This window comes from Daldinia loculata (genome assembly GCF_022478755.1).
Source record: "Daldinia loculata strain CBS 113971 unplaced genomic scaffold F4817scaffold_91, whole genome shotgun sequence".
Classification (NCBI taxonomy): domain Eukaryota; kingdom Fungi; phylum Ascomycota; class Sordariomycetes; order Xylariales; family Hypoxylaceae; genus Daldinia; species Daldinia loculata.
Genome location: NW_026054945.1, coordinates 26725 through 42100, shown reverse-complemented (window position 1 = coordinate 42100; position 15376 = coordinate 26725). Strand labels below are relative to the sequence as shown.

General features: G+C 46.3%; 5 protein-coding genes across 5 annotated transcripts; 2 read left to right on the top strand and 3 right to left on the bottom strand.

Annotated features, from left to right (window-relative positions):
* Positions 1-3: 3 nt before the first annotated feature.
* F4817DRAFT_353143 (uncharacterized protein) lies at positions 4-1659 on the bottom strand. The gene has a single exon (XM_049305315.1). It carries the CDS (start codon positions 1283-1285, stop codon positions 107-109), a length of 1179 nt encoding a protein of 392 aa, XP_049154084.1. The 5' UTR covers positions 1286-1659; the 3' UTR covers positions 4-106.
* Positions 1660-2091: 432 nt separating this feature from the next.
* Positions 2092-5215, bottom strand: F4817DRAFT_320876 (carbohydrate-binding module family 1 protein; the record flags this gene model as incomplete). Its single annotated transcript, XM_049301230.1, has 12 exons — positions 2092-2100; positions 2156-2463; positions 2520-2562; positions 2612-2844; positions 2892-2983; positions 3031-3079; positions 3139-3232; positions 3285-3406; positions 3466-3958; positions 4011-4859; positions 4913-5112; positions 5167-5215. 12 exons carry the CDS (start codon positions 5213-5215, stop codon positions 2092-2094), a joined length of 2541 nt encoding a protein of 846 aa, XP_049154083.1.
* A 1122-nt stretch (positions 5216-6337) lies between these two features.
* Positions 6338-8385, top strand: F4817DRAFT_353140 (uncharacterized protein). The gene has a single exon (XM_049305314.1). The coding sequence runs from the start codon at positions 6528-6530 to the stop codon at positions 8028-8030; it is 1503 nt and encodes a 500-aa protein (XP_049154082.1). The 5' UTR covers positions 6338-6527; the 3' UTR covers positions 8031-8385.
* A 7-nt stretch (positions 8386-8392) lies between these two features.
* Positions 8393-9703, top strand: F4817DRAFT_353138 (Mss4-like protein). Its single transcript, XM_049305313.1, has 3 exons — positions 8393-9111; positions 9250-9373; positions 9443-9703. The coding sequence occupies exons 1-3, from the start codon at positions 8833-8835 to the stop codon at positions 9472-9474; spliced, it is 435 nt and encodes a 144-aa protein (XP_049154081.1). The 5' UTR covers positions 8393-8832; the 3' UTR covers positions 9475-9703.
* Positions 9704-12706: 3003 nt separating this feature from the next.
* Positions 12707-14998, bottom strand: F4817DRAFT_304943 (uncharacterized protein). The gene has a single exon (XM_049299837.1). The coding sequence runs from the start codon at positions 14413-14415 to the stop codon at positions 12850-12852; it is 1566 nt and encodes a 521-aa protein (XP_049154080.1). The 5' UTR covers positions 14416-14998; the 3' UTR covers positions 12707-12849.
* Between the last annotated feature and the right edge of the window lie 378 nt (positions 14999-15376).

The following is a 15376-nucleotide window of genomic DNA, read 5'->3' as shown; positions in this document are numbered from 1 at the left end:
AGGTACTTCTAAGATTTAATTTAATATTGATCGAGGATATCTCTTCTAAATGTGCTTATATACTAAAATGGATTTAATTATTTAAAATTTTTATATTCGTACCAACCTAACGGCGGCGCCTCTCTTGTGGTCGTTGGCGGTGGTGTAGTGGTTTTCCCTGTTCCCGGGCTTTCTCATCGTTTCCCTGGCGCCTAGATAATGCGGTGTCTGACTCGATATCATGATCTTCTCCATTTTCCTTAATAGTATTAGCATTCTCATCCTTATCCTCTGGTCCTCGCTGTCTCGTCCCTAATATCCTGCGCTGTTTTAGCTCAGGCGGCGTTTCCTTCAGTCCGAACTTTGTTATAGCCCAGGACCACCAGCCTCTCTCGGGCGGTAGCCATTGTCCGATATCCATAGTATAATGTTTTTGGTCCTCTGGTAAGTTAAACCAGACGAGCTCCCTAGTATTATGAATGCGCCCTTCTATGACAAAGTCTCCGATGTCATCCGGGATTTCGAGCGCCTCTGCAATAAGTATAGGCTGGTAGGCTGGGATGAGGAGATGTAGGCGCACTGGCCGGGGCGGTTTCCCGTGCTTTTGAGAACGCGCATTCTTCTTTTCTATATACCTTCGTGTTGCAAGCATAAAGACAAAGACCGTGTCGATCTGGTTCGTGTAGCCGCAGAACCGGGGATCAAGTGGATTGGATTCGATAAGATGAAAGAACTTGGGATACCAATCGTTGTCTGGGTGGAAGACATAGAACCAGTGTTCGACCTCGGGATCTTGAGAGGTCTGGGCCAACCGCTCGCGGATCATATAATAAACCAATTCGGGAAACTCTCTTTGAGCCATGAGGGCAGTTTGCGCTGCAAGGGTATCTGAGATGTCCTTGAGCCTAGTGGCGATGAGGTTGAGCGCCTGGACTCCCTGGTAGGTCAAGATGATATTAGACCCGATACCAACAGTAGTTGCGATGGTACTGAAATAGCCAAAGAGCTTCAGACTGTCGCAAACTGACCGGCCCATCACCTGAATCGAAGGGACGAACTGATGTGCAGCTCCGACTAATTCCGTGGCCTTAGGGACTAATTCATTTATATGGCCGGCTGTCTCATGTGCCTTCTTGATCGTATTCCCTAATTGCATAATGCTGTACCCTGCTTGTATGGTCTTTACAACTGGATTAGCCTTGGCTGCTGCCCCTGCGGCCGCCCCGATAGTCCTCGTAAGAGCCTCGCGGATGACCCTTTTCTTCGTCTTGTTTCCGGGGATCCATGATGTGAGATCGGATGGCATAATGATACAATGATATTGTCGTTGTTCTAATGATAGTGACCAAAAAGGGTAACTTGTAGCAAGGGCCGCAGAGTGCGGGGCGGGAGTGCTTTTAACTAGAACGTGAGAGAGCTATGTAAGTATGAGAATGGTAAGGCATCTATGAAGCGTATATTATTCTGCTTAGTCCCCTATTGACGTGGCAGTTTAGCTGGCCATTAAACCTGGATCTCATTTGAAACTACCATTTTAGACGGTGTTCTCCTGCAAATGTTGATTGGGCTGATAGGCAGCTTGCGGTGAGAGGTTAGTTTTGGGAAGCCTGAAAACCAATAAAATCCATGGATATTGGTTAAGGGGTAAGGGATAGTTCCCGCTTGGCGGAGTCCGGACATACGTATATCCGTACCTCTTTAGATAGGTACCCAGTAACTAGGTAACTACCTAGATAGTAGAAGTACATACAACGTGAGGGTTGACATCATTACCTGTTATTGTAGGTATAGACAGTTATACGGTTCTTGAAACTTAAGTCTTCATACGAACATTACCTCCCAGGTACCTAATGTAATACAAATCTACTTCGTACCTTGATGCTTATTGGTACAACAAGGCAGAGAGAGGTGTGTGATCGGCATATCGTGCACGGATATCAAAAGAGCACATGCCAATTATTTTCACACGGCCTTAGCTTCGTAACATTCGCAAAAGACAATCACGGCACTGGTTTTCACCTAACATATCAAGCCGCCAAATAAATATTTGTGGAATTAACTATAACTAGTTGGGTACCTAACCTAAGACCCAGGTAGGTATACATGGGTAACTTAAAGACACTATTTCTGGGGCATCAGTATTCGATATGACGGACGTCGAAGAGGATACACTTACCTGAGAGTAGTATTCGTTCTGATACTTGCAAGTGTACGGCGCCGCGCACTGGAAGCTGCCCGTCCACTGCAGTCCGCCGCATTGAGCAAACTTCGGTTGTGCCTTAGGTGATGCCAAGGCGAGGATCTTTTCTGCGGCGTGTTCGGCAGCAATGACGATGTAAGAGGCGGGGTTGGTAGTGATATGACCTGGAAAGATGCTAGCATCAACGACGAACAAGTTGTCGGTACCATAAACCCTCGTATCGAGGTCAACTACGGCCGAGCCGCTGTTTGTCCGACCGTCGTCTGTTCCGAGCTTACTCGTTCCTGGGAATTATTATTAATCGTTGTATTGAGTGCTAATACGATGCTAGCCAACTTACCAATCCAGTGGTTTGATCTTCGGTTGGTGTATGAAACGAGCATCTACAATTATCAGCTTTGTTTTCTTATCGCATGATATAGCGCGACTAACATCATTGACAAAGTCTTCGACGGTGGTGTTCGATGGTGGGTAGGTCCACGTGAGGCCCTCAACATTTGCTAGAGCCGCTTGAAGGTTCTTAATGCCCTGAATAACAGCCTGGACATCATTCTTATCCTGTAAGTAAGGGAGCGTCGAGACTACAGTAGTTAATGCCTTCGTGATGGTCATTCGGCCCCTTGACTTTGCACCTCGTCCAAGGTACTGACTCATAGTCATAGCATCTACTTCTATTAACGAGTGCAAACCTCAAGGTATGAGGATAACCTACATCCATTCGGTGTTCCGGCACTCCCTTCGACCCTGGCGGTCCACTGGAGCTGTCGAACCACACCGTCGTCACCCTTGATTTCATCCCAGAACCTACACAGGATTAGAATACTGGTGGACTTAAAGGTTTAGCAACTTACATTGGGCCGATATTTGGCGCTGCTTGAGCCAGAATACCCGATCGGGAATCTGTGATTACAGGTCAGCTGCGGCCCTATTATATGATACAAGAACTAAACCTAGCTAACCTAGATATAAACTCTTGTCGGTGACATTAGGGTTATCCCAAGCTTCGTAGAAGTCGTAAAACACGACGTTGGGATGCGTGATAACAGTGTCAGTCTAAGTAGATGTAAGCATATTTAGAGGTACGACCATTTACAGGGTATCGAACGTTTGTGTGGTCTTCCAGATTATAACCGACAGGAAGATTGATCCAAGAGCTATTGGAAATCATGGTTGGACCATCGGTCGACGATTGGACAACAGATAGCTGATCCGACGGTCCGATTCCACCTAGGCAGGTAGTTAGTAACGTAGAGCATAGGAGGGCTTCTGAGATTGAAGTAACTTACTTCGTAATAGGATCTTGGCGGTCCCAAATGTTCCCGCAGACAAGATGACGCGACCGGTAACTGTAGTAACATTGACAACGCCGGTGTATCCTCCGTTTATGAACGGCTCGACCTCAATGCCGGTAACATGGCCACCATATCTAACAATTCTCTTTACTGCCGTACCCGTCCATAAATGGAAATTATTGCGCTTGCTAGCAGAGACCAAGTAAGTTGCCATAGGCCCGCCACGTTCGCCACCAGAAAACATGAACGGCGAGTGAGAGAATGTGTGATTCTTCTGGTTTGGCACGTCGTTAGCGGTAACTTCTGACCATCCACCGGCTTTTAAACCACTAGCTAGAACTTCGAAGCCTTGCTGGTAGTATCGTTTTCCGTCCATCGAAGGATGGTCAGTACCAGGAATGCGAGAGAATACCCTCTTGGTTGCAGCGGCCATATCTGAAGATTTCCATCCGTTGGGAAAGTTATAATCCCAGTCTAGAGTATATGGCTAAGTTTCACCATCAGTATCGCCGTATCTGTGAATGTATCATATGACATACCTTCCACCATAAACCAGCATTAACGGCGGTGCCTCCACCCAGCACGCAGCCAGCCATCTGATCAGTATCAGTGCAGGCAATGCCTGCGGAGTTGACCCAGATCTCGTTGCACAGACCGGGGACATCAAATCGAGTCAAGTTAGTGCCATCTAACCATTCCGGCTTAAGCGAGCCGCCCCATCGTCCTGAAGAAGGTGGCCCCTTTTCAATGAGCAATACACTCTTTCCAGCCTCGCTCAACTTGTCTGCCAAAGGGATTCCGCCAGCACCGGCACCAACAACAATGTAGTCATAAGTGCCGGTCGGGACTGGGATGCCAGTAGCAGTAGGAATTGACGTCGTAGTGGATGTGGTGGTCGTGGGTGTTGCTCCTCCGCAACTTCCGGTAACCGTAGCGGTAGCTTGGGCGGCCCATTCTGAATACGATGGGTTTGCTGCGTTTTCGTCTAGGGTGGCGCCCCAGATGCTTTGGCCGTTGCTGTGGAAGTCGATAGTAATATCCGCTGGGCAGGCCGGGTTCCCCGGAGATTTAAGTGAGCTAGCCCATCCTAGTACTAGGGAGCCGGCACTAGTCGACGCGGAACCTGATGCACCGTCTTGGTCCCATACTAAACAGTTCTGACATCTAAAGATCAGAGTATAGTAGTCCTTATCGATGGTAGACGAGATTTGAGTTAACTTGGCATTGCCTGTATATATGTCCGGGCTAGTATATCCACTGGCGAAGCGGAGCGATGTCAAGATTTGATCTTCGTATGGCCAGGCCATGAGAAGCAGGCTATTTGTCATCGGCCCCCCGAAAGAAAAACCGCACCATCCGTTCGTGGTTGTGCCGTTGGAGCCGCATTTCTGTTATAAGGATTAGGGTGCTGATAGATTGGATTTGAACTTGTTATACTGACCAGGTATCCTATGAACTCAGTAGCGTCAACGGTCAAGGCATTCTCTGGTAGCGCAACGCCGAAGGTTAGACCACCCCAGGCCGACACACTACCAGAACCGTCGGCCTTATCCGGTACGGTCCATATGTCGAATACGATGCCGGTTTTGCTGTCCTTGTACAGGGTTGGTGCGCTTGCCTGGCCGAGACATTTCTGGACATCTACGCCGTGTCAGTAAAATCATCGTCAGCGTATACCTAGGAAGCGTAGCTCACTTAAGCTGACTGCAAGAAGCAGTGATGCAAAAATACCGAGACGACCCATGATTTTATCAGCGTATCACGCTAAGTACTCGCGAGATAGGAACCGGAGGACTCGACATTGTGAAAAAAAAAAAAAAAAAAAAACTCGTCCAGAAGACTCTTATATATATATATATATATATATATATTAATGGATTATGAGGCTGCTGAGTACAAGTGGGCTGACGGGAACTCATTCCGAACGAGATCTGACTAGACACACTAGTAGATATATACATGATCGAATACGACCTAAGTAATAGGAGGAAAATTATTGATTCCATATCATGAACCGGCGGACACTCGTAGGGAATATTGGCCTAGGGAACCGATCAACCGTGAAGCGCAATAGTAAAGTGGAGCGCGGGTAGGAGAACCTGGAAGCTGGGCGCGGCTCCGATTCCCAGGAACAGAATCATAGTCCTGTATGAGAGGTTCTGGACCTTCGATGCAATCCCGCGGCGTAACGGCGGGCGCGCTCTACCCTGCTCTTGAGTCTTACTTGCTTTACACTATTTCACCCTGCTTCCCTGCTTCCCTGCATGCTGACAAAGGTGCAAAGGAGCATCTCCGTTTGGACGAGGTCTAGTGACAGGTGATAAGAGCTATTCCCCTCCAGGCCTCAGGAATAACCAGCAGCATTGGAGGTAGTATGGCTGGAGGAACATGGCCATGAGGGTTAGACCGAGGACGTCTTGGCCTCGAGCGACTTGCCTCTTCTGTCAACGGAGTGTCGTAAAACGGAGGGACGCCTTTCTGCTTTACGGGCCGAAATTAGCGACTGTAGCTGTAGCTGTGTAGCTGAAAAGCTGGAGAGCTTGTTTCCCTTTTTTTACCCCCAGCTGTTCCCCGCCAAAAAAAAAAGCCCTCTAGAATCCACATCGTGAAGAACGCCATTCGGGGTGAACGCCATTCGGGGTTGGGGAATTTGTAATGTTACCTTGGCTCGTCTATGGGCGGGTCTAGACTTGTAGCAGCTCAAGCCTCAGGTGGCGTAAGGTACAACTACAGGATTCATAGGTACGGATTACCTAAGCCACAATTCATAAATCACAATTCATTAGGTACCTAAGCCACCAGCTAGCTATCTTTCAAGCCACATTGAAACAGGTACCTTAGATTAGGTACCTAACCTACCTCCAAGGTTCAGTTCAAATCGTTGCGTCTTCCACCATCAAAACGCTCAAACTTTACCTTTCATAAGTTACCTGTACCTAACCCGATGTTGAAACCGTAATATAATTCCTTTTTTATTCTTGTCAAATGGTTATCTCTAAAGATATGAACCGGAAGTATTCAACTTCAATAGATACACGGCCTCATTGCTTCTCAACATGGCTACGCATTATCCCCTCAACGGTATCGACCTGGATTTTACCAAATATGAGCATAGGTCTATATCCGATCGCGAGGTCATAGTCAATCGGATTATGCAGGAATATATGTCACCAGAGAGTGTGAAAGCAGCTGTCTATAACAAGAGATATCAAGATGCCAAATTCAATCAAATCAAAAGTCGCGATCGAGAACTCGGCCTTGATATGTATCTTCTATATAGGATGCTTAGGACTGATAGCAGCTCGTCCTTCGTCGGAGCAGAACTACAGCGCCTCTACTTGCCCTCTGCTGGCATATTCATTGACGCTCTAAATTACTACCCGTTACCCGAACCTGAGGTCACTATTGGCAAGGTTACGTTGGGGCTTATAGAACAGTATTATCTCGAATCCGAACCTTCTATGCGCGCTTGGCTTGGCCATCACTACCGTTCTCACCCAGACTTAGTACCCAAACACAAGTCCGGCTGGACAAAAGATATGAAAGAGCACGTCAAAAGTTACAGGCCATTTTCAAGAACACATTACCGTTATTCTTTGTTTTCCGGCGGCCACCACCTAAGAATCAGCACCTCTTCTAATGTCGAATTTTCTATCGATCCTCAGTTTATTAGCACGCGGTGGCTCGGCGTTCTAATAAGTCGGCATTCCTCTAACCCATCACGAGCATGCAACCACTCTAAAAGTCCGGCCAAACCCTTTCATTCCGTCAATACATTATGTGTGCGTCGAGGGAAGCCTCAACGGTCTAGCAGTCTACCTCCACCTGATTCGTGGAAGACGGTAGCTTTAAATACCAAAGACTGGAAGAGGGACCTCGAAGATGGATGGATCATCTACTTCCCTCGACGCCCTCTGTCTGAACTTGATAAACTATCACGCCGTAGAAGCTTAAGCCGAACTCACATCCGAGCAATGTTCACTAATAAACCCAAAGTGTTTGAGAAGAAGTCTACGCAGAAACGGGTCCAGGGGCAGATTAGGAATCCGTGTGCTAACTGTTCCCAGCATAGTAGTCATCGCTCTTCAGCCTGCCCCTTAGCATGTGGTTATTGCAACTCGTCGTTCCACAAGGCATATGCTTGCCCAACCAAGGCGAGCAACCGATGTAAATGCATGCCCTTCCCACAATACCACACAGTTTTCGAGTGTCAAATTAAGTGCAGCCGAAAGTGTGGATGTCCAAATTTCCCAGGTTCAGGCCATCACAAGAACGCCATGCTTTGCTCCTATCGTTGCTGCATGTGCGGTGCCAAGGGTCACTCAGGAAGAAAATGCTCCTTGAAGAAATGTCCGTGCGGAGGGGATCATCTCACTCAAGACTGTCGATGGAAGGTTGAGTGTCCCGCCAAAGATTGCAATTTCTACCTATGTCATCTTCATTGCAGAGAATGCGGAAAGAAGAAGGATAAAACTTCAAAAGAACACTTTGTCGGCAGAACCTGTCAAGACTGCTTGAGGAATGGTAAGCCAGTCTTGGAAAAGGTCGCATCAGAGTAACAAAATTGGCTCGGCAAACGTTGCGACTACACCTCAAACCCTTAGAGAGTCCGGAATGATTATCCGCTGGCGATAGTTGATATCGTAAGGGTAAGCGAAGTGACTATGTTTCTACGCAACCTACTAGTATATAAACACAAGCGAATATAACTCCTCTAGCGGTATATCAGTATTGGAATAATCTGCAGAGTAAGATAGTATAAGTACCAGGTTATATATGCTCAGAATTGCGCTAGAGTGTTGCAACCAAGACTGGAACAAATCCTATGGCAGTGCGTTGTTAAAGAGGCCTCCATATTTCAAGTATATAAACATAACTTAAGCGTATACTCCATTATGTATTGCTCATGCTGCGAATATAGGTAAAAAACCCCCTCGAGGACCGGGAAAGTCGAGTGTCGTGGAGCGGCCCGGCCCGCGGCTAATATATCCGACCCGGCCAAGTGGAACGAAAGATCTGACTGAATTGCATTCATGACGCCTCTTCGACGTCATAGAGGGACAGGATTACCAAGATAACTTGAAGAAGATTGTTGAAATAACTACAATTAAATATTTCATACATATCCTTGAAAATATTTTGGAATTGGTTAACTCTTTACACTAAGGGATTAATGGTGTGATTATTAGTTGAGGCGTCTTATGTTAAAGGCCAGAATCCGCGGCAAACTCTGTCGACATCTTACTACTTATCCCTAGCACTCATATTTCATCTAAGTACCAATCTTTGAAACTCATAACCTCGCATCATCTATCTACCAAGTCAACAACCCCAAGAAAAACAAGGCAAAATAGTAAAATCATGACTCCACTTCCAGGGGGTTGTTACTGCGGTCTAATAAAATACATCATCACACTCGAGGACCCGGAGTCGCAAGCACGCACGAGCATCTGCCACTGCGGTAACTGCAAGAAGTTTGGGGGCGGCGAGCACGGCATCACAACTAAGATCCCCAAGTCAGCATTCAAGATTACTCAAGGGACGGATCATATAAAAATACACGAAGCGGACAACGGGAGCGGCGTATTGCTACATCGCGAGTTCTGCGATACGTGTGGCGGGCCGCTTTTGGAATACGGTGTATGTATTTCTCTTTGATTGTATTTGATGAGTTCGGAAGGTTACTCGAGCTTCTCGCCCCTATCATTTGACTTCCATATTTTTAAAGAACCTCTTGCGGCTGTCCTCGGACGTCATAATGATGAGAATTGTTTGCAGGGAAATGCGGGAGATAATATATACATCTTCTACGGTACGATGGAGGACCACGCCCGCGGTCAGGTTGAGCCTAAGGGCGAGTTCTTCTGCAAGCTACGGGATCCGTGGATGCCTAGCGTCGAAGGTTAGTTAGTACATGCCCAAGATCCTTTTCGTTGCTATGATAACAAGGATTACTTACCCAATGTCTCAGGGTTATTCCAAAAGCAGGAAATCAAGCAGTAATAAGAGAGATATCGCTAGTCCCAACAGGACTGGGTAGTAATGTACTATTCGGGTAGGCTCTATTGTAGCATGATGGACTAAATTCATGTAAACGTGGATGAGAGAAAGGGGGTTAGGGGGTTAGGGACGTACAAGTCTGAAGGATAAACGTGGAAACATAATAGTAATAGGAAGTAGGTATTTAGGTATGTATACTAATTAAATAACATGGTATATTAAGTTCTGCAACGATACTTCATTCCGTCCCAGACTCTGTAACACATTAATCGGGCGATACAGACGGTTCGTTGGGGGGTTGGTAGACTGCAAGAGCCCCTTCTCCTACTTCTGGCTCTAGCTCGCCCGTATGTCGGTATCTTTCTACCGAATCAGTACGTCTTCGGCCATGACGCCTCGAGTTATGGTTCCTAGAGTGATGGCCCCTAGAGCGATGGTGCCTGGAGTGATGGTGATTTCCTAAGTGGTGACGCCCTGAGTGGTGATGTCCTGAATGATGGTGTCCCGAACGATGGCGATCCGAGCGATGTCCAGAGTGATAGTATCCCGAGTGGTTGCGACTGGGCTGGCCAAAGCAGTTGCCCATCTTATCTTCGTCGTTGGGATGGAATTTGACAGAAGCTGTAAGGTATGACGCTTGATTTCGTTGGAGATGACCACAAATTCATTTCAGTCCTTTCATTAACATAGGAATAAATGCAGTAAGATGAAATCTCCGAGAGAAACGGTCGTAGGGGTTGGAATCATATAGGTAGGCTGTCCACAAACTCGATAATCATGTAGCATGTTTTCGCGTAGAGAACTCGTGTTCTGACTCGAACACCTGACAAGGAAATGACTAGTAGAACACGTACATTAAGGTGGCTAAAATGAAAAGGAGTGTAACTGAAGAAAGTATGCATCATGAAATTATGATCTAATGAGATTTGGTAGTATATGATAGAAATAGAAGGAGGCCAAGAGGTTGAAGGCTTAAGAATTAGGGTTAGGTACCCAAGCACGAGGATAGTACCATGTATATTTAAATAAAAAAGGATTTCTACATTAAAGCAATCTCGACAACCCGTCATTCCAACTACGCAGTATCGACACCTTTGTTTCTCATCGTAAATGATACTAAGCTAGGATGTGATACGGCCACTCAAGATTATGATCATGCTAAGATTCTACGGCCAAGATACTCCTTTAATCTAGCCGATTTAATCAGTCCCCGGAGCTTATAGAGGGCCGTTTACCAGCAGTGCTTTCTGTCTTTGAAAAACGAAGTTGGTGGGTGACGCCGATATTAACCTTTAGATCCGGTGGTGATTGCCGGCAAACGTGTTTAGGTTAGATGGTATTGGAAGGTATAGGGAAGGCAAAAGTCCTAGTTAAAGATTAGGAGGAATTATATTCATATACTTTATCCTGCCCGTGAAGGGTCTCTTGCTAATAAGAGTAGCACCTAAGGACGGTTCTCTAGTATGGTATTGGTGGTCTGACTCGAATGCCTGACAAGGGAGTGACTGGCAAACGCGTGGGTTAATGAAAGGGGTGTAAAAGGAAAAACATTGACTCGTGGAATTGTAATTACCTTTCGAATAACATTAGGTACTGCGTGAGTATGAAGCTGGTATCGTTATTTGATCTGATCTTCTTGCTACCTAGCTGGTACCTTGTCTACTGGAGGACTCCTATCTTATTATATTATAACGGTGCCTTATAGACCGATTTTCCTCCTTCCCTGCCGAGTTTTCACGATTAAAATTTCATAGAGTACACATTTACAATGTACCGTGGCTTTTGGCCCGTGTCCAATTGAAATATTGTAACCCGTGAATTCTGACATGTAGTCACCGGGAGACATCTCACAGGGGTTATCAGCAAAGACTACAAACACTTCCACTCTCCACACCACCAATACTGAAGGGGACAATCAAACCTTCGAGAGCAAAATACACAGATCAGCTAACCTCTTAGAGGCTGTATTGAATTTCCTTTTTAGATGAGTACCTATATTACATTGATTAGGTATTTATCGACACATGAGTCTAAGGATTACCCCGTTAGTTATCCAAGAAACGGATTTAAATTTCATCTAAGCTACGAAGTAACATCATTCTCTAAAAAATCTACGCTGAAACAAGCATCTCATCGTTCCTAAACCCCGATCCTAGCGTCGTGTAGCAAAATGCGGCCCACGATTCTGATCTGTGATCTCCACGACGGCGATGACTATGCGGTGGCCACGCCTACGAATAGGCGAGTACGTGAATGAGGCTCGGGATGGTTGGCAAAAAATATGGTCTCGTCGCTCTTGCCCAACAACAAATACACGGCGACACGCACGTCGAGATCTACGCTTGTGGATATGCTTGCTGAGAAGCTGACCCATTGCCTCTGTGATATCCTTACCGCTATTGTACTTCTTACTCGAAGAAGTCGAGGTAAATAGAGAGATAGTTGTTTGGTAGGTAAGTGTGGATCTTACTAGATCTTTGTGATGCGGGATTGAGGTATGGGCGACGTTGTGAGCTTAGGAGAAAACGTCTTCAGCACCGTAGAACTATGTAGATCAATAATTCATGAACATGAAGAAGGAGTATGCGGAAGACGGCGAGGGCCCAACGATAGAACCTGGGAAATATTAAATAACTATATTAATATTAATTTATAAAGGGTATGTTAAGTCTCAGTCACTGGATAAGCTTTTGGGGCCTAATTACATACTTTCAAGCAATGTTTTTACTTGGTCAGGGGAAAACCGGATGGGACTTCTATTAGTCAATCTCTACCCCTTGGGAGATGGTAATAGTCATGAACAAAGTTATTTATATCAGTTTGGCACAGAAAAACTGACTGGGATGAATATATAACACGGTTCATAGCTCTTCTATCAAGAACTCACCACTTGAGGAGCATAAAGAGGATCAATACCTTCGAATAATCTTAGTAGGCGGACCGGGTTCAAGCCCAGGTAGTCTGGGTCATTAATGGTCACTAACAAATACATGAGGGGGCGTGACGAAGAATAGGGGCAATTGCATACACGCAGCTATCCTACAACATACGGATTCCGAGGTCCTTGGTGACAGGTTGATGACATCAGGCATTTATTCAGTAGTTCGTAATGTGATCATTATGAATTTGTACAAATGATCCTCCTATACCCTAGACCTGTGACCATATCTAAATAGGTGCTGTAATCCCAGCAGAAGCAGAAAACATGAAACTGGTATCAAGTTGGGGTTGAATCATTGCACCCAAAACAGAAACAGAAAATATCCCTAAACGCCCTTTTATTGGACTTGAGCCACGCCATCGGTTTTGTAGCCATGTCCATAGTTGTGATTGAAAAAAAGAGGAAAATCGTTGAACTATCGCGCTTTACCTCGTCATTTATGCGTCTTCCCAAGTATCCACACCCTCCATATCGTCATGTATCTCGACATCCACTTTTGTCCCGAGTGCCTCCTTTCCTTGGCGGATCATATCCCTCAACCGAGCGTTGAAGTCATTCATCCGCATGTCAGTTTCCATTTCTTCCTGGAGTCTCTTAGTAGCCAGGTTCTTCGCCTCGTCATCTAGTCGAGGGCTATAGTCTTTAAGCTCCTGCGTTGAATCACCTCTTCTTATCCTGATAGAGGACGTACCAGATGCCGCTGATGCCGTACTATGGTTTCTCCCGTGACTACGCCTCGGGTGAATACTAGGACTAGGAATAAGAGAAGCTGGTTGTGGAATACGAGAGGCCGAGAAAACGCTAGGTGATTGCGGTTGGCTTGGGACGGGGATTCTACTAGGAGTATGCAATGATACGGCTGGCGATTGAGCTCGAGGAGAGGCAAAGCTTGCCGGCCCAATATTGGATATAGGCGTGGTTCCGACATGGCTTATCCTGTTAGACTGGCGTCGGGTGTGGCTAGGTGTGTTTACGCGGCTCACAGGTCGACTAATACGTCGACGAAGAACGGGCGGAAACGTTTGCTGTTGAGATGTACGGACTGTTGAGGCTGGAGAAGCTCTGCTCTGCGGTCGTGTCTTTTCGGGAGATTCCCGGACCATGACCCAATTCCGGCGCAGTTCATCTCCAGGAGCTCCGGTATCGATCTGTCGCCGTTTTGCCGCAGGAGGGGGCGAGGATTCCGGCGATTCTTGTCTGTAATTAGATGGGAAATAGTGCGACTGAGGAATTTCGATTGGTACTGTGCTAGAGCCGAAATCTGGAAGGGTGGGAATATCATGCTCGTTACACCAAACCTGACCGTTTGTAGTTGACGGTTGCCTAGGTGGTGTCTTCATCCCGTATCCCGTACCTCCACCTGCATAGAATCCGCGGAACACGCCCGTTTTACAGAATTGAAATACTTTTCCAACGACTCCGCCTATAGTGCTCAAAGCAATGGAACCCCATCCGTTCGTTTGCCGTGTTCGAGAGGGTGATGATGATGATGATGATAATAATATAGTAGATGTAGCATTAATAGCGGACGGTTCGATCTTCGCGGGCGCACATTTAGGGCCTAAGGCGCGCCTGTAATCGACGTCGGAATAAATGCTGTCTTCCATCGCATCCATGAAGGCTCCAGGAGCCACTCCATTCGGAGCTTCGATTTGACCGGCTAGAACATACTTCCTCCCCTCCCCCGCAAACAGCCTGTTGACTTCGGCCTCTTCCTGATGTTTATTATCGGTATTAGATGCTGCATCACCTCTGTTCGTACCCCAGCTATTGAATGGTCTAGACTCGCGAGCCACCCTCCGTTTCCTCTTCGCATTAAGGCCTAATGTTGATGCATCCGAGTGTAAGCTGTTGGTAGATTTACCTAGATATAGGGAGCTCGAAGCGGAGGGTGATATAGGAGGTCGAAACATTCCTGGATGAACACCAGACAAGGAGCTACCGTCGTTAAGAGTTTCGAAGTGGAATGCGCCCGGCATAAGGACCCGCGGCCCGAATGACATGTTGGGACGCACGCAAAGGAGTCGAAACGAATGCGACCGAGGTGAAAACAGGTGAAAACGAGTGTTGAAACTATTAAGTTGGAGCCGATATTTGATCGTAGGGAATAGCGAGTGTAGTAGACGGAAATATATCAATAGAGAAAGATAGGCGTAACTTTGTATCGTCGGAGCTCTTTGAAAGATGAGACAGCAAGACAATCCGTTTGTTATCTCACCATTACAAAATTTCCCAACAATGCGTTGCCTCGCTTTGTTTAAAGATACTCAAAAAAATACTTATTAATAAGAGCTATCGGTGCCTTTGTCGATACCGGACGAGTCTTACTCTTAAAATCCCCTTGATGCAGCTTGTACATCTGTTGTTTTCGAAGGTTATCTCAGAGTACGCGAAGCAGGAAAAAAGGTATGATATGATGTAAGAAGGGTGGGATGGATTTTGGTGCTCGTGATCATAAGCCTTTTTTTTATTTTTTATCTTCTTCTCGTTAGAGTTCGCGTGGTGTCGCTGGCACGCGGTTGGGGACTTGGACTTGGGGACTTTGGGACCTAGCGACCAATAGGGTCAGCTCTTAACTCTACAGCTCATTAGCTCATTGACCCCTGTCTAATTTTTAAGGTTCCATATCCGTATCTGCCTAGGCGGCTGGAAAATGGCTTAGCTACCTCCTAACTTTAATAAGTACAGCTTGGACATGTTGGCAAGACTTACATCTTGTAGAATAATAGAATAAGTGTTTGAGTGCTGCACCCTTAATTCTAACTACAAAAGTTGTAATTGTTGAGTTTGATCACCACACCCGTTGCTGGGTCAGAATCATTTGTCAGTAAAGCCAAGAAAAACAGCCAGGCCGCCAAGGAGCCAACCCCGGGTGCCAGTCCCGGGTACAGGATTCAATATAGCGGGTCCCCAGCTAAATGTACATTTACATTCAATGTGCTGTTCTGTTTTAATGAATTTTTT